The sequence below is a fragment of the Cuculus canorus genome, chromosome 2 (assembly GCF_017976375.1).
Source record: "Cuculus canorus isolate bCucCan1 chromosome 2, bCucCan1.pri, whole genome shotgun sequence".
In the NCBI taxonomy this organism is placed as follows: domain Eukaryota; kingdom Metazoa; phylum Chordata; class Aves; order Cuculiformes; family Cuculidae; genus Cuculus; species Cuculus canorus.
Window position 1 is genome coordinate 69,277,643 of NC_071402.1, and position 18,813 is coordinate 69,296,455.

At 39.6% G+C, this 18,813-nt stretch overlaps 1 protein-coding gene across 2 annotated transcripts in view; it reads left to right on the forward strand.

The window, feature by feature from the left end:
* MOCOS (molybdenum cofactor sulfurase) overlaps positions 1-14,829 on the forward strand; it is a 221,330-nt gene extending 206,501 nt beyond the window's left edge. For both annotated transcript variants that reach the window (XM_054059244.1, XM_054059245.1), the window contains exons 13-15: positions 4,775-4,901; positions 7,211-7,315; positions 14,608-14,829. In XM_054059244.1, the coding sequence (XP_053915219.1) occupies positions 4,775-4,901; positions 7,211-7,315; positions 14,608-14,754 (379 nt within the window). In that variant the 3' untranslated portion in view covers positions 14,755-14,829. The remainder of the gene's footprint in view (positions 1-4,774; positions 4,902-7,210; positions 7,316-14,607) is intronic.
* The last annotated feature ends 3,984 nt before the right edge of the window (positions 14,830-18,813 follow it).

An 18,813-nucleotide genomic window follows, 5' to 3' on the forward strand; every position in this document is an offset into this window, starting at 1 on the left:
AAAACAGTATTTAGCTTCTTGGCATGTGGGTTTGTTTTTGTTTAATGGAAACCTGCTAAGATTTATAAAACAATTTCAATGAGTTTTAATAATTTTTCTTTGTTTGTATCTTCTATAAGTAAAAACTCGTCTTCCAATTTGCACTTGGGTCTTGAGAGGTAATCTAAAATAGAAACAGCAATTTAATTAGCAATTGGAATGTAATGTACTGTTGGAAAGCTGCATGTATATGGAGACATCTGTCTTTCTGGTGTTGCTGTTATAGGTCACCTCTGTGAAAGTCCCCATGACCTGGCCTTATGCTCCAATGTTCTTGTTCTTTATACAAACCTGAAGATGCAAATATTCAGTTTTAAGTTTGCCTTTTAGATGTATGTAATGTGTTCTGCACTGCAGGGCCCACTACTGTGGAAAATCCAAAGCACCCAGGTTAGCTTTCGAAAAAATCCACTGATTTTCATAATAGGTCTTTGCTGAGATTTACAGGATGAAGGTGCCTGTCACTCCATCCAGATGGAACATGTTTTGAGGGAGGGGAAATAATAGTAATTTACTCAGATACATGCTGCCAAGTAATTAGAAGCAGTTCTGAGGGCAAGGTGTGCAGGCAAAGTGAATGATTTTGGAGGTTAGTCTGAGCAGGTTAAAGGCAGAGAGGGAGTGGGGATGTGGGCATTGTGGTCTTGGAGGAGTGACAGCAAGGGATGAAATAGTATAAGCTCAAAGTAGTTTTCAGCAGCTGGCTCAGAACACTGGAGGCCCAGCTCTGATGTTACTGGGGCTTTTGATGCCCCTACCAGTACCAGCCGGGATGGCAGGCACTTATATGTCACAAAATGCATTCAAAGCTAGAGGATACACAGCATCCAAGTTCCAAGAGTTCACAGCAAAACTAAGAAGCACAACAACATAGCTGTTATTTTCCTCCCTGTCTGCCTGAGCATTGGCATAGTCTACACCTTCTGTTGGCTCCTGTCTCCTGAAATCATTATGAATTGGGTCTCGGCCATGGGATTTCTTGTGGAATCTCGAGGAGAAACCTGTAGTCCTTCAGCTTCCCAGCCCCCTTTCTCCCCCCAGGCTGCTGGAGTCCTTGTGAACAGCAAAGCCTCAGCAGAGCAGGGCTTGTGTGGTTTGACTGAAAGTCTGCACAGGTGGTTTATCCTTATGCACATTTGTCTGCTGAAGAAGATAATCTAGACTATTTTAAATAAAATCAAGCTCTTTTTTTACCTAACAGGCCTCTTCTGCTAAGACTGCTTGATGTGAACAGTTTTCCCTGTGCTTTCTTTTTGCATGTTTTTCCTCAATTTATTTAAAACACCTTTTAAACTGCACACCCTTAATTTTTCAAAGTACTTGTTTTCCAGGATAGAAACTCTTCTCTTCACTACTTACCCAGGTTTCTGCCTCTGCTGTAGGGTGTAATATGCCAAAGGTGTCTGACCACAGCTGATGGAATACTGAAAGTTGTTCACGTCCCTAATATCTAGTGCAAAAATAAATGTTCTTCCCCACTAACAATGGTGCTGAGAGAACTCGCTTACAAATTTTTTTGTCTTTTTTTTCTGGTACTCCTTGGCTTCTCCTTTAGAAGAAGAGCAAAGAATGACAATTCAAAGGTGCAGCCAGGTTTCTGGTATTTGTATGCAGTCTGCTGCTCTGTCTGCCTCATATATGTTCTCTGCACTGACACAAATCTATACTTTGGCATTTCAAATGCTTGTAAATAGGTGGAAATACTGCCACACAGAGATTATTTTTTTTCAAAACAGCTATAATTTGGTGCAATCTGCTACTTTCCAAAGGGAAATAATAATATGAGGAACACATTCTCTCATAAAATGCCTTTACTGGCCTTTTTCACCTTCAATGTCTGCTGGTTTTGTCCCTTTTGCCACTGCAGCATGTGCAGAACAACTTTCTGTTTGCCTTCTTTTTAGAAGCATTTAACAGTCAGATGATTGTTAACTCAAAAGATCTTTTCATTTGTTACCATTACTCTTACATATGCTGGAGAAGTAGCACAGCAAGCTGTAGGCAATCCAGGAGACTCCTGGAGTGCATTGCAGATGATTTCTTAGTCCAGCTAATAGAGAATCCCACCCTAGGAGAAGGAATACTGGACCTTATGGTCACCAATACAAGTGAACTCACCAGTGATGTTAGGATCGGTGGCAGCCTGGGCTGCAGTGATCATGCACTGGTGGAGTTCAAGGTCCAGAGGGATATGGGACAGGTGAGGAGTATAGTCAGGGCACTAAATTTCAGGAAAGCAGACTTCCAGCTCTTCGGGGAATTACTTGGTACGACCCCTGGGACGTGGTCCTCCAAGACAAGGGAACAGAACAGAGCTGGAAAATATTTAAGGAAGCTTTCCACAAGGCACAAGAGCGCTCAGTTCACATATGTAGGAAATCAGGCAGGAAAAAGAAGAGACTGAGATGGCTGAGTCAAGATCTGCTGGTTAAACTGAAAAAGAAGGAACTGCACAGGCAGTGCAAGCAGGGACAGGGCACTTGGGACGTGTATAGAGACGCTGCCCGATTCTGCAGGGATGAAGTCAGGAAGGCCAAGGCATGGCTGGAGCTGAACTTGGCAAGGAAAGTAAAGACTAACAAGAAGGGCTTTTACAGGTACGTCAATCAAAAGAGGAAGATCAAAGAGAACGTACCCCCACTGATGATTGGAAATTGGGATCATGTATCAACAGATGAGGGGAAGGATGAAGAACTTCACAACATTTTTGCCTTAGTCTTCACTGATAACTGCTCTCATCGCCCCTCCTGGGTCATGGAACATCAAGATGGTGACTGGGGGGGTAAGCCCCCTCCCACAGTAGAGGAGGATCAGGTTTGCAAACACCTGAGGAACCTGAACATATATAAGTCCGTGGGACCTGATGAGATGCATCCCAGAGTCCTGAGGGAATTGGCAGATGTGGTTGCCAAGCCACTCTCCATGATATTTGAAAAGTCCTGGCAATCAGGAGAAGTCCCTGGTGACTGGAAGAAGGGTAACCTTGTGCCCATTTTTAAAAAGGATAGAAAAGACAACCCTGAGAACTACTGACCTGTCAGCCTCACCTCTGTGCCTGGGAAGATCATGGAACAGATCCACCTAAAAGTTATGCTAAAGCACATGGAGGACAGGGAGGTCATTAATGGCAGCCAGCACGGCTTCACCAGGGGCAAGTCCGGTCTGACCAACTTGGTGGCTTTCTATGATGGGGTAACCGCAGCAGTGGACACGGGTAAACCAATGGATGTGATCTATCTGGACTTCTGTAAAGCCTTTGACACGGTCCCCCACAACATCCTTCTCTCTAAATTGGAGAGATATGGAGTTGATAGGTGGGAAGTAAGGTGGATAATAAACTGATTGGATGGTTGTATTCAAAGAGTAGTGGCTCAATGTAGTATTCAATGGCTCAAAGTCCAGATGCAGATCTATGACAAGTGGTGTCCCTCAGGGATCCGTACTAGTACCAGTGCTCTTTAATGTTTTCATCAATGATATTGACAGCAAGATTAAGTGCACCCTCAGCAAGGTTGCAGATGACACCCAGCTGAGTGTAGTTGCTACACCAGAAAGATGGGATGTCATCCAGAGAGACCTGGACAGACTGGAGAAGTGGGCCTGTGAGAAACTTGTGAGGTTCAACAAGGCCAAGTGTAAGGTCCTACACCTGGGTCGGGGCAATCCCTGATTTCAATACAGGATGGGGGATGACGTGCTTGAGAGCAGCCCTGCAGAGAAGGACTTGGGGGTGCTGGTTGATGAGAAGAAGCTCGATATGAGCCGGCAATGTGTGCTTGCAGCCCAGAAGGCCAACCGTGTCCTGGGCTGCATCAAAAGAAGCATGGCCAGCAGGTTGAGGTAGGTAATTCTGCCCCTCTATTCTTCTATTGTGAGAGCTCATCTGGGATACTGTGTGCAGTTCTGGAATCCTCAACGTAAAAAGGATATGGAGCTGTTGGAACGGGTCCAGAGGAGGGCTACAAAGATGATCAGAGGGCTGGAGGACCTTCCCTGTGAGGACAGGCTGAGTTGGGTTTGTTCAGCTTGGAGAAGAGAAGGCTCAGAGGAGATCTTATAGCGACCTTCCAGTACCTGAAGGGGGCTACAGGAAAGCTAGAGAGGGGCTATTCATAAAGGCTTGTGGGGATAGGACCAGGGGCAATGCGTATAAACTGAAGAGGGGCAGATTTAGACTGGACATTAGGAAGAATTTCTTCACCTTGAGAGGGGTGAGGCACAGGCAAAGGTTGCCCTGAGAAGCTGTGGATATCCCATCCCTGGAGGTGTTCAAGGCCAGGTTGGATGGGGCCTTGGGCAGCCTGCTTTGGTGGGATGTCCCTGCCCATGGCAGGGGGTTGGAACTAGATGATCTTTAAGGTCCCTTCCAACCCTAACTATTCTATGATTCTATGATTCTATGAAACGAATAAGGAATTTTCTCATATGCATTGTTCACCTGTCTGCCTGCTTTCTTACCTACTTCACAGTTCCAGGTTACATCGCTGAAGAAGCCACCTAGAAGATTACAAATTATAGTCAAAGGATTACCAATTATATTTGAAAGCTTACAAATTATAATTAAATACCTTTTGCCATTTCCATAGCCTTTCTAATAAAACCTCGGTCCAGGTTATTCTGGAGAAGCATTTGCTGAAGCGTATTAGCCACTAGGTTCTTACAGAACAAAAAATCTAGTACAGAACTAGTTAATAAATCTTATTTTTTCTTTTCCTTTGTCGACTCTGTGAGACAGATTAGAAGTGCCATTGGAAATAGAGGAATTAATTCAACGTTTCCGTGCCAACATTGTCATCAGTGCACCAGAGTCCTTCGAAGAAGAAGAGTGGGCTGAGATATCAATTGGTTCTCTGCGATTGCAGGTGCGAACTCATCTCCCTTGTCCTAGTCCCAGTCTATCACAGAGTATTTTCACCTCTGGAGATAGACCAATTTTTGCTAGGCTTTGACTGGAACATGGGTGGCACAGTTTGTGCAGATGAAATTTATGAAGCATGTTAAAAAACCAAACATGCTGTAACCTGTGGAAAACATGCTTTAATATAATTGAGAGGTTTTGACATATTTCTCCACACCTTTTTCTTTATTTCATAATTCATAAAATTTCCCACCTCTATCCAACTGAGCAGAAAAATAGTCACAGTTTTGATGTAGTTTGCTGCAAATATTTAGCCAGCTTGCCACGAAAGAATACTGGTTGCTCTTAAGTGTAATAGTCCAAATGTAACCTCAAATTGCTGCACATGAAGCAACTGACTACCAAAAGACTGGACATGAATACAAGTGAAAAATCACTATCCTTTGCCCTCCGTTTTATACGTTTTATCTTAATCTCCATTGAAGACGTGTCTCAATCTAGTCTAGTAGAGGTTGTTTTGTATGTTATGCTTCGTGTGATCTCATAATATATTTTGTACTCTAAGGAAAATGCTGAAAAGGTAGACTTTGTTGACAGTTACATTCTTTTGAGAAAAACTTCAACAAAGGATCCATGAAGTAGCTACAAATGAAACCTAAAGGAATGAGGCACATATGTCTTACATGTTCTATTGGATTTGTCTGGTCCTTAGATATGAAATATGTATTTGAAAATGCATTGCTTAGGATGTGAAAGTGACTTATTCGTTGTTTTCTTGGGATGATAATGAAGGTATGAATGACGGAAGTGCTAAAGTCAGGTCTAGAAGCTGTGATAAATATCACTCCTAATTCTGGTCAGCAACCTGTAAGAAATAGAGAAGGCATTTTTTCACTAAGGGTGGAAATTCTGGTTTGTCTTGTTTTGTGTACTTGGATCAGTAAGATGTAACACGAGTTACAGGAAATTGAGGGAAAATTACTTTAGTTAGGAGATGAGGACAAAATCCTTGGTGTATAGCTTGTTGGAGGTTGGAGTTGCACTTGGGATCTCAGCTCAGGATCCTGTTGTAGAAGATACTGTCAAATGACAGAATGAAAAGGCATTCCTGTTTCTGGCACTGAACTGCTTTAGGAATGCAAGCTGAAAATAGAAAGGCTTAGGCATTTTGCATTGTCCTTTCCAGTTTCTGTTAGGTCCTTATTCAGATACTTATGTAGTAAGAGTAGAAATTATGTTAATGGTACTTGGTGTCAGGAAAACGGTAGAAGCAGCTGTTGAAACAGACCAAAGTAGGGAAAAATATGTCCTTCTCTGTGTTGTTTTCTTGTTCTTTTAATAATATATTAAAGCTATGGAAAATCATCTTCTGAAAAAGCTGAGCCAAATGTATGGGTTTGGTGATTACACTGAAGTGTTGTACAAGCAGTTCTAGATGTACCTCAAAGAACTGAAAGAGCACTTCCAATCAGCATATTAAAATGCTTGCAGTGTCAGGTTGAATTATTTGCCCTATTTGAATTTTATGACACTTTTTACAAAAGTAGAACATATATATTGACATGCTGGTAAAACAGTTGCCTTCTATAACATAGGGCTTTGCAAAAGTTAGGGTTGCAATATTAAGGTAAACTGGAGTATGTCTTCTTATTTTTAGTCCTTTAAAAGGTAAGAAGTAATTAATTGCAGGGTTTTTTTTCCCTAAAAACAAATCCTTGTTCAAACAGGAATTAACTTTAAAAACCATGCTCTGTATGATGTCATAGTAGAGGTTCTCATTATTCCTTCTGATTATATAAACTTGTGAAAATTCACATCTTGCATTCTGATTATCTACAAGTGCTGTGCCTATAAAAAAGAATGGGACATACTGTATACTTCAGCTGCACTGAAACAATGTAACAAATGCTGTTAATTTAACTCCAAGAAAATCCTCCTTGGGTTAAATCTTGAGGTACTAGCTTAATTTTGTATTCAATTCCCCTTTGGGCAAGTAGCCCTGCCAGCCTTAATATGTAAATGGTTTTGATTTCTCAGATTCTGTCTCTGGGAAAGTTTTCCTGAGGAAAAAAAAAAAAAAGAAAAGAAAAAGTTGATTAAAAAATCAGTGACACCTTTGCAATTAGACCCTTTGAAAATGTACCTACATGAGGTGAACAGCCTGACCTCTTAAATAATTAAAGCATAAAAGAACACAGGAAAAATATGTGAAATATGTTTTTTTTAAGATAGTACAATGGTCAGAAGCTTGTACTTTTCTGTGCTGTACTGCTTTGATATACAGCTGTGAACCTTCTTTGAATGTAATTTCAGGTTGTGGGCCCGTGTAGCAGATGTCAAATAATCTGCATTGATCAACAGTCTGGGGAACGAAACAAAGAATTTCTGCAGTCTCTCTCTGCTGCCAGAGGCAGAAAGGTCAGTATAGTACTCCAAAACAGCTGTATAGAAAGACATAGTGACTTCATTGTACGCATAGTGAAATGTCTGCTGAGAGAATATTCATGGTTAAGTTGTTATGCTAATCATTACCACTCGTTTTTTCAGTATAAAGAGGATGCACTTACAACCCAGGTAGGACAGGGTTTATTTCCATAAAACACTGAACATGTTTTTTTTTATTCAGAAATTCGCTATGAATATGCAATATTTTTTACTGTGCTTGCTTTTACTCAGTATGTACTGCTTTACAATGTGTGTATTTTGGTCTTAAAAATCACGGGCTGATGTGCTGATGTGTCATTCAAGAAGAGAAATGTGCAGAAAAATCAGAAAGTATTTGAAATGATACAGTCAGCTTGTAAGACTAAACTTTATTCTTACTGTGAAAAACTACTTAGAAGGACAAGCAGAACAGATATGAATATAGTCTCAGTAGAGAATAATTGATTAAGAAAGTGACTGGAGAATAAGTGTGGAATACAGGTGTTCATTTGAAGTCCTGCTTCCTAAGGTTACATTGCTGCTTGGAACTGAGAGTGCTCAAACCATGGCTAGACAGTTTGGCATCCCAAAAGCTTCAAAAATCGCCTAGCATTTATTTAGGTGAAAATGTTTATTCTAAATTCATTGCTTCCTATTCATTAAACTTGTATTGTAAATGTTCGTTAGGCAGTCATGCCTCAGAAGCCCTGCCAATATCAGCCAAACACCAGAGACTGGGCACAGCATAAAGGCAAAGCAATAACAGATATGTTGCAAATCATTTACTCAAACAATGCACAACCAAGTTACAAATAATGCATTCTTTGTTTGGGAAAAAAAAAAATTAATTTGTCTCAGTGACTCATTAAGCAAACAAAGGGCTACATTTTCAATGAATGTTATCCTTGGTGAATGGCTCTATCGGCTACTTCCCAGAGCCAGACGCCTGGTGTAGAGGGAGACGAGAGAATCGAGGAGGCAGGGGCCAGCTGTCTAGGCACAGCTTCCCGCTGACCTGAGATGACTTAGGATTGCACAGCAGGCTCTAACACCTAGATTGCCACAGTGCATGTGCCTATGTGAGATGAGCTCCTGGGCATGGTGGGTAGCCTGAGGACAAGATCCCTCTCCAGGTAGTGCTGAGCTGCAGCTGGAACATCTGGGGCACATTAGAGCACTTTCTGGCACTCTAGGCAGGGGTGCTGCCCAGCTGCCACATGGGCTGTGGTATGAGCCCGACTTTCTCTATGCACATGAGTTTCACTGGATTATTAAATCCTCTGTAGGAGAGCACTCTGTATTCAGGAACCTTCTCAAATGGCAGCAAAACCTTACATGGGACACAGATTCTCAGGAGAGGCAAAGCAACTTCTGCATGTTTCCCACAGCAAAGATGAGCTTCTCTTTCATTCTCATTAACTCAGCAATGAAAAGATTTTCTTGACACAAGCACTTCTAGAACTGAGTAACTCGTTCAAACAGAACTAAGGCAAAGAGAGCAATCTGGCCTCTTGAGAACAACTTGGCGCCAGACAGAAGACACGTGGCAAGGCAGGGCGCTACAGAGCACAGTGCTGCTATTCACAGAAGGGAGGTGATCTGCTTCCCTCAGCTGCACAATGATATTCTTGCTGCAAGAACCTGGCCTTCAGCTTTTTTTATTTATCCCAGTCTTCAGCGCTGCTGTCAGACGGGATCTTGTGAGCATGCGTTGATCTCCGTAAGGCCAAATCCTCTGGGTTAGCTTGACAGCTGAAAGACATGGTTTGAACTGGTAGTTTTGCCTGTACTGGTCTAAGACCTCAGAGCCAATAGCTCCTGCAAACCATCTGTGGGGTAATGGTCACCAGCTAGTTATCAGTGAGTATCACTTGAGGACTATGGCATTTTCAATGTGCTAAGCAGACCTAGCAGGGGACATTGATCCAGACCTTTCACAGTTCCCATGGGGGAGAGAGAAAGAACATTGAGTTCATGTGGCTGTGTTAAATTGCACAGCTAATCCTTCGGTGACTCATGTCTCTAGCATGCACTTTTCTGTTAAGGAATCATCTAGTAGACATCATTTTCTTTTTTCATCAGATACACATTCAGTGAAGGAATTTAGCAGTGTTCGTTTCCAGCTGTCAGTAATGCGATTCAAACTACAAAAAAACAACTGCAGCAAAATAAGATTTAAGCTAATTTCCCACTGCAAGGGGAACTGGTACATTTGAAAGGCTGTTGTAGTTGCTTGATTTCCAGAACATTAAAAATACTGCACATACAAATGGACAGCAAGTCCTGAATGCTGAAAAAGAGAGCCAGATGTCAATGTTTACCATTTTGTTTTGTTTTTCTAAGAACATAACCTGGAAAACTATATTGGACTTTATCAGACTGGTAGCCGAAATGACAACACTGCCAGTAAGCTTCAATAAAGAGCTTAAATAGAGTAGGGCTTGTAAAAGGTGGTTTGATATTTATTTCTGAAATCATCTTTTTCTCCATCCCTCTGAGACTTTGAGAATCTGGTGCTCCAGGTTGAAAGATTGAGGCTTTGTATCAATGGATTGCATCTGAAAGTCAGAACCAGCTACTGTAATTAGGCTCACAAACAATTTGGATGTTTCTTGATAAATGTAAAGCAGGGTGCTAAAGCCTAGCTAGCTACATTTTTATGAAACCTTTTATCAAGTTGTTTGAAATAAAACACAAACACCACTACAAGGTGAACTTGAGCTCTGCTGCTGTCAGTTCTGAAGAAACGCTCATTAAGGATTCCTTCTGTAATTTTTGACAGAAAAGGAAAAATGAGCTCTCCTTTTGTGTCAGAGTACTCTTTGTTACTGTAGGAGCCTATGAAAGATGAGATAACTACATTAAGCAAATAGCGTAAAAATAGCCACGCACCGTTTCACATGCATCACCACCTGATGCAAAACACACATAGACAGAAAGGAGAGAACATTGAATTCTTGCCTGTCTTTAGTGTTTTGCAGATGCAGTTTCACACTAATGATAGCAGAAGCCCTGTGGGTAGATTTGCATCTGTGCTATAAGCTGGGACTTGCTGTCAAGGTAGCAAACAGAATTGCGTTAGCAGTCTGCCCCAGCATAAATGTATGGATAGCGGTACATCAAGGGAAAGCCATTATGTTTGCACATCCCCTCGTACACTAAAAGGCTTGTGTTTTTTCCTGTGGGCTGTTGATCCTCCTTTATGTATCTCATTGTACCTTGGGAGACCTTCTTTCCCTGCAAAATTAGATGCTGTGCCTTTGGATTGCTTACTGAAACATTAGCGAGAATAGCAAATTACTTCTCTTATCTGATGCCTCATTATTATAATTTTCATAGTAGCGTAGGTCTTTATACTATACAATACTTTTCATCCAAAGATCTGGATCATTTGCAAACAGCGATTGATGCAATTAATAGACCTCTGAAATAATATATTTCTCATTTCTCATTGGTGGCTGAACTGAAAAATGCATTTATTTAAGGTAAAGAAAAGAAAAATCAGTTCTTAGGAAAACATTCTGCTGTCCAGATGTTTGCAACAGAACAAGGCAGGATTCTTTGGACACCAAGTTAAAAGTTTCCCTTTTATTCAGTTTGAAAAATCAACATGTTGAAAATATTTCCCCTCTCCTATTTTCTAAGGTTTTACTAATAAGTTTTACTGAATCCAGAGCTAATAAAACATCCTTGTGTTAAAAAAATAGGTTTTGATAATTGCATCTCCCAAACCTTTGTATGGGAGGAAAGTTTTGTTATTGTATAAATAAAATCAACAGATGTGAACAGGTAAATTTGTTTATTGGGAGAAAGCATCTGAGAGCTACATCCAGTGGCAAAATCCAGAGCTCTTGTATCCAAAGCTGAGTTTTAGCATGCAGTATCACTTACATGCTTCTTACAGATTCTAGCAGGGCATTTTCCCTGCCAAGTACTAGTCTGAATTAACTGATCATTTAAGAGCTGTAGATTGTAGGCATCTCATCTGAGTCTTTGTCAGATGTATCACCTCTGCTTCTCTCTTATAAAAGGAGATACTGCACCCAGGATATTTCTCTGTCAATGCATCTCTAAGTAGTGCATATTACTGTTGATCCAATAAATGTACTTGAAACAACATGCAAAAATGACAGTGTTTTGTAGCTCCTCCTTTAAATGAGTGTGATGACTATCATATGATTCATTATGGGCAAGAATACGTACGTTTTATCTACTTCTGCCAGCGGTGAAGTGTTGTGATTTTTACTAATCAAGAAGCTTTACATTTTTAATCCCCGCGAAGCTTAAGAGTGATGGGAAGAGCCCCTACTGCTGTCAGAAGAACAAGTGGATAAAGCCACAGAACTCACAGTCGAGTACTCCCTGCCCTGTTCTTGCTCTGTTTTGGGAAGTTATATGCAGAATAAAATGCCCTTGAAGTCAGGAAAAGGTAGCAATAGCAGAGAGAGATTATGTGGCTCATTCCAATAACTCTGCAGGCTGTAATCTCTGCATCTGAAAGACTCATTTTTCAACAGTGAAATGTGAGAAGGGACAATTTCTATATTTTATCTTTCTCTTGAAACAGAGCTGAAATGGCAGGATGCATAGCTTTTGCGGTTGCTGGGGGGGAGAGGAGCTATTCTTTGTGTTTGCTGAGTCAATATTTGCAATTACTTAGGAAATTTACTAAATCCACTTCTAGTAATCACAAGCTAAATTTTGGTCTTACGAGCATTGACAAGAAGTAAGTAATTCCAAGCAATTACTGGTATTAAAATATGTATACCATCAGTATACAATTACCTTGAAAACTCCTTAAGCATCATCCAGCCTCAGCACTGAAAAAAATACTATGAGACCGGATGCCCCATCAGAGTAGGGAAATACTAAGTATTAAAATAGTATTTCAGAACTGCTGAAGATAAGATGTATTTATACGTGCCTTTTCTTAAATAATTTTGGATGATTTAAAGTGCTTTAAGAAAAAAAATTATTCCAACAATAGAAAAAGTGGTAAATTAAATTCTTCACAGTGAACAATTTGCCTAGATTTATTTTAGTCTTATTTTAAGATAAATAAAAATGTCAGTACACTAAATATATATAAAAATTTCTCATGTATCAAATAAGTTCATTTACATGGATGAGTTCCAGAATTCCTTCCTGTGTGAACTTTGGTGTAGTATGAAATCGCTTTACAATATTTGTTTTATGATCCCCTGATTTTTTAAAAACAACAAAATTACGGCAACTGTAATTTTGCACTAAGATGTAGAAGTAAATCCAGGTTACTAACCACAAAGCTGAAAAGCACATCACTTATGCCAATAGACAAACCACTGTCAGTCAACTAATAAGAGAATAACAAGAATGGAAAAATAATACTATGTACTTTAATATTTTAAATAAGATGTTACTAATGTACCATTTTAGCTTCATGGTTGATCCAGCACAGGCACTGTGCTGGAGGACTGAGAGATTACTGTGCTCTGTCATTCCTCAGCACTAAATTCTAGAATACAGACCATCAGGATTGACCTTGTGTCCACCAACGTTGACACCATCATGGTCACAGGTATCCAAAAAGTGTCATTAGAAGGACAGGACTGATCAGGTCGAACTCAAACACCACATATGTGAAGTGCCAGTGAGATTCAGGAATAGAAGTAGCCAAAATAACTCCACTTATGAGCTGGTTTTCTTTTTAATGTGTAGGATTACAAACAAAACAGACCTAAATTCACAGTCTGAGGCTATGTTTGGACAGATCTCTGCTTCGCAGCATTTCTCTTACTTGAAAGCAGATCTCAGCCTTACCTTCCACTAATTCTTCAAAGACTAAAAGCTGTTTCATGTTACGTGATTGCTCTATTTTTATTTAATTTTGCAGTGCAAGAACAGGAGAAAACATACTGCCTTCATACTTAATCTGTCAAATATGCTCCCTTAAATTCAGCTAATGCTATTTTTTTTAATTTATTGCAGTTTATTTTACCTAGTATGTTTTCCTAAATGTGCTGCAAATGTAATTCCTTCAATTTCAGGATCATCGATCTGAACAATGGCAGTAAATGTAATCAGGAAATGGTGAAGGAGAATAGAGTTTGGAGGTTTTTTTGTCTGTGTTTTGGTTTAGGGTTTTTTTTTTTTTCAGAAATAGCAAATTAATTTCATTTGCTTTTTTCCTTACTTTACAGTTTAGAATGACTGGTATGTTTTGACTGTAGTCTACCAAAACAAAATACATTTTACTGGAACCTCTAAAAAAAGATAAAAGTATTAATATTGGGTCTAAGGTCCTTGGTTAGAAAAACAAAGATATTCTGAAGTCTACAAATAAATTCTCAATTTAACGTGGTATTCAGCATTATTTTATTCCTTATTTTGCATATTTCTTTAATTAACTATTACCTAACGATTTGGAAAATAGCATGACATTGCAAGGTTGTTTCTTGAACATTTCTAAATTCTCCGCTGTTGGAAAAGGAAACCACAAAAACGCACTGGTATCTTACCGGGGCATTTCCAGGTCACACCCAGTTGCTCAAAGCTACAACTGGAACGGTCAATGTGCTTAGAAGTAAGACTACACAAAAGAGTGCAGACACTCAGGTCAGGTTTTTGGTGCCTGGAAGGCTTGTACGGTCACTGGGTGAAGTGGTTATTCTCTTCCTCTTTTCTTTATTCTTCAGTATCGCAAGGATACATGTCTAAGTATCTCTAGTATTTATGTAGGATGGCTTCATAGGTAATGACAGATAGCAAGTGATAGTCCTAATAAAACAAACTTTGTGAATATTTTCTGTCATATATACTAAAATAATCATAAAAACAGATGAAGGGAAATTCACGAAGGCTGGACAGAACAAAGTTGTTAACAAAGCAAATAATTTGTGGTAGGAGAAGCAAGACTTTTCCTCGTTGTTTGAACATACATGCATTCTTGTGCTCCCTAGCTTTTATATGTGATAATGCATTAACTTTGTTTGTCAAGAAGCCAGAACAGTCATTAAATGAGCAAGTGTAAATTACATGTATGATACTATGGAACTCATGATGGAATACTACATTATTTAACCACTTACTTAAGGTATTCTTCTTGAATGGCATGGAGTTAGCTTTTGTTTACCAGTCTATTATAGTTAATTAGTTTAAAATGTTCTTAATTACATGGTGATAGCACATACTTCCTTCTTCTTAAAGCAATATTGTTTTTCTCAACATATCTGGGTTGTGAGATCCTCTGTAGAACTGATTACTTCAATATGAGTTGTGTCTCAATAAATATATTGGGTTTATTTCAGACAAACTTTGGCATCTACCTGATGAACCAGCCCTTGCATTCATCCTTTCCAGATGTTTTATCGGTTGGGTCTGAAGTAATTCCAGTACTGAAGGAGAATACAGAAATTCAGCCACCGACATCCAATGAAGAAAAGTGTTCAGGGTAGATTCTCTGGTGGAGATGAAATTTATGTGTGACTCCAGGGAAAAGTCAGTAGTCAGTTATTAAAAAAAAAAAAAAAAAAAAGAAAAAGCTTCCACTCATTTGCTTCCATTTAAGTCTTTTAATTTTCTGTTTGCTGTAAATGTTATCAGATGGCAGAACCCTTGATAATTACAGCTCACCTACATGTTTTTGCTTGAGATTAGGTTACAGCAGCCATAACTCTGTTTTGCTCTATTGCTTCAGGATGTAACAGGTTAGATCAAGTTATACTGGTAGGTGACTCCCAAAACGAGCCAAACGTTGTCAGAAACCCACATCTCAATGAAGGAAAGTAAACACAACTGCACGCTACTTCGTTACATTGCTTTGTTAAAATCTCAACTAGGAGAGAGGCTGCAGGTTGTATTTTAGAAACAATGTGAGTGGGAAAGGAACAATGAGAGAGTGGCGTGAGAGTAGCAGTTCATTCAGCTTTTCAAAAAAGAAACTCTAAGTGGTGCGTAGACAGCCTGAAAGCACCGGAGAAGAGGGAACTGTTACTGGGAAATCTGTCTCCCTCTTTGGAAGTGCAGTGTGAGGATGCCAAAAAGGTACAAAGTTCAAGGAAGAGTCAGTGTGCCATTTGCCAAACACATTCCCTGAGAGGTAGTTTCATCCATTTGTTCTCAACATCCCATTTGCTAGTTTTCCATCTGGTTTATTTTATGTGATGACTTCCCACACATTTGTTTCCTCATGTGTATGTGGATGTTGAGACATTTTTTCTAATCAGAGATTTTTCAACCAATATAGTCATGTTTTCTATACAAATATTGTTTATCCTCAGCAGTCTCTACTGGCCACTCAAGAGAACTCTTGAAAGTTTGGATGCTTCTCCATCCCAAATAGGTCAAAATATTCTTTTTTCTTACTCTTTGTGCATTTAAGAATAACCTTTTTAGAAGGCTTTTGAGTTCTTTACTTTCCTAAATACAACTTATGCTTTCTGATTTCTGAGAGCAAATATGTGAAACCTAGGACTTAGTCAGAAATATCAATTATTGTGAAAAATTAAAACATAAGTAAAGCAGGTCATGCAGCAAAAAAACCAACCACATGGAAAGTCAATGTAATGCAAGACTGAAGACATCGCAATCAGGTGTTTTATGACCCCTAGCATGTGTTCAGCCAGCGACTGCTATTTTATGCTTCCAGGAAGTTCTTCTGGAAGAGGAAATTCTCATAGATTAGCGGCTCTGTTGCATTTGGGAAGTGAACTTTTGGACCCTGCTCTAAAAACACTGTCAGAACTCTCATCCAACATGATTTAGATCTTCCTTGTGGTAATTTTGGCTCACACTGTGTGAAAGTGCTTCTGGTTAAAGCAATTCTTGAGTTGTTTGAATATATCCCTGCAGGGGAGTAGGTGTCTTTGTGAAAGAATTGGTCAAACAGACATCCTGAAAGGGAAGCCGATTACCACAGAACAGCATACAATGGGAAAAGGGAAGCTCATATCCCAATATACGAATCAGAATTCAAGGATGGTCTTTTTTTCTCTTCTTTTTTTTTTTAACTCTTTTTTTCTTTCTTTTTTTTTCTTTCCTTTTCTTTTGAAGAACTGGTTTTACTCACTGCGGCTGAAACAGACTCTATTAGTCTCTCAGCAGAGCTTTGTAATGGAAATGAGAAGAGACTTCATCTGTTTCTTACAACTTACCATGAAATACATGGAAAGAGGGGTGTTTCATATGTATGTAAACTGAGGATCAGTTTTGAGAGTTCTGCCTTCCACTTCAGAGCCCAAGCAGTGCTCCTTGATGTCTACTTTGAAAAGCAGGGGCTTATCTCTCTAATAGTCAATTATCTGATGTTGTAATGAGAAGGCTTTTTGGAACCTTGAAAAGCAGTTTCCTGGTATCAAAATTCTCTTAGCTGTTCACTCTTTGCCTTTGTGTATTGCAGGACATTGTTTTGTTGGGTAGAAAGCCGCAGAGCTCTGGCAAATGTAATATGAAGAGACCTGCTGTATGCTGACCTTCCAGGTGATCTCTGGTGCTTTGCTCTGTCCTCTTCGCCTCACCAGTATGTCATTTGTTTAAAATGGCACAGAATTTAGAAAAGGATATTGAAAGCAAACCTCAGCAAGTCTGTTTCACTTGTTATGGATTTACTACAAAATAAGTCACTTTGGAACACAGCAGCTTGACAAATACTGGTTGTGAATAGCCTTATTGCTAATGCATGATTACTAGGGATGAGGGATTTGAACTTTAAAAATGCCAATACTTGGTCATTTTGGGGGGGGGGGGAACCTATTATTTACAGGCAATTACAACTTTCTCTCTGCCATGGCTTAGTAATAATCAGATCAAGAATAATTTTTGTGATTTTAATGGGGAAAAAAGGATTTTTCTCTGATTATATGAACATACTCCATTAGATATTCTGTGCAATTTCCCAGAAGGAACAATCCTATGTGCTACAGTGATAGGAAATGTCACAATGCTTCTGTTGATGGAGAGAAATACGGAATCTTTCATCTCAAACAAAGGATAATATTTCCCTTCTAGTAAGTGGGGTGTTCCCACCAGTATTGGTATGTTCTTGCCTATCAATGAAGACAAATCCTCTTGGTGCCAATACTCCAAGAAAATCTGTGAAGTAGGAAGAGTCACTTTTAAATGGTATATGCTGTAGTTTGTAGAAAGAAAATCCCTCCTATAATGTGAAAAAAAATCAGATGAAGACGAAAATTAGCATAATGCAAACTCAGGTACGACAGGAATGAAAAGGGAAAAGCCACTTCTAAAACACTGTATATGTTACATAGAAAGATATATTATTCTATGGGGGTGACAATCTTCAGAGTATTACATTTCATATGAATGCAGGTTCTTTCATCTGTGTATTCCATTGCTGCAAAAATTAAATTGTTGGACTAATTGCAGATAGAAGTTTACCTGATATGTATTAGCAACATACTTAATCCAGTATTTTCAGTGTGCTGTATGTAGAGTCCTCTATATATTTCCATATTTCCTTACAATTCATTATTTAAGACATATGTCTGTTTTGTGTGGAACATAACTCCTTCTGAGATCTCAAGGAGAAAATGGTGATTATTACAAGCTCTAATAGCGAGAAGGCTGAAATCACAGAACAAAAATCATCATTTTTAGGAGAAGCCTCTGAACTAAGATATTTCAGATACATTTTATGATTTATATACTTACAATCGCATCCTTCAAAATGTGGTCAAAATTTTAGGCCACCCTTCTGACAAAATTATACACAAATCAAAAGGCAGGTCTGCATAGAAAATGTGATTGTTCATAAATTGTAGAGATTATGCTATGCATTACTTCTTCAGTCTGATTTTTAAATTTCTTGGAAATGAAACCAATAAAATATATGTTGTGCTGGATGTGTTTACTGGTGGTGGTTGCATTCTTGACCTCTGAGCTCATGAGATGCTAATTTTTGCTTGGAGACATTGCTGGGCTTATGGAGGCAAGCATGTGGCTCAGGACTGTCTCATCACTGCTGGGCTTCACAAGTGAGGTAGGTGTTCCTCCAGCTATTGCCCTGACAACCTCCATCTGTCTAGCCAGCATGCCATCTGCACACTCAGCTCAAGCCCTGCACAAAATGTACTAATAATAATTGGTTTCCTTTAAAATATGACTTCAGTAAAGCCTTTGACAGAGTTTCTCACAGCATGCCATTCTGCTTCAGAAACTGTCAGCCTCTGGCCTGGACAGGCGCACACTGTCCTGGGTTGAAAACTGGTTGGATGGCCGGGCCCAGAGAGTGGTGGTCAATGGAGTTAACTCCAGCTGGAGGCCAGTCACAAGTGGGTTCCCAGGGCTCGGTACTGGTCCAGCTCTGTTCAATGTCTTTATCAATGACCTGGATGAAGGCATTGAGTGCACCCTCAGCAAGTTTGCAGATGACACTAAGCTGGGAGGAAGTGTGGATCTGCTGGAGGGTAGGGAGGCTCTGCAAAGGGATCTGAACAGGCTGGACTGCTGGGCCGAGACCAACGGGATGAGGTTTAACAAGGCCAAATGTGATGCCC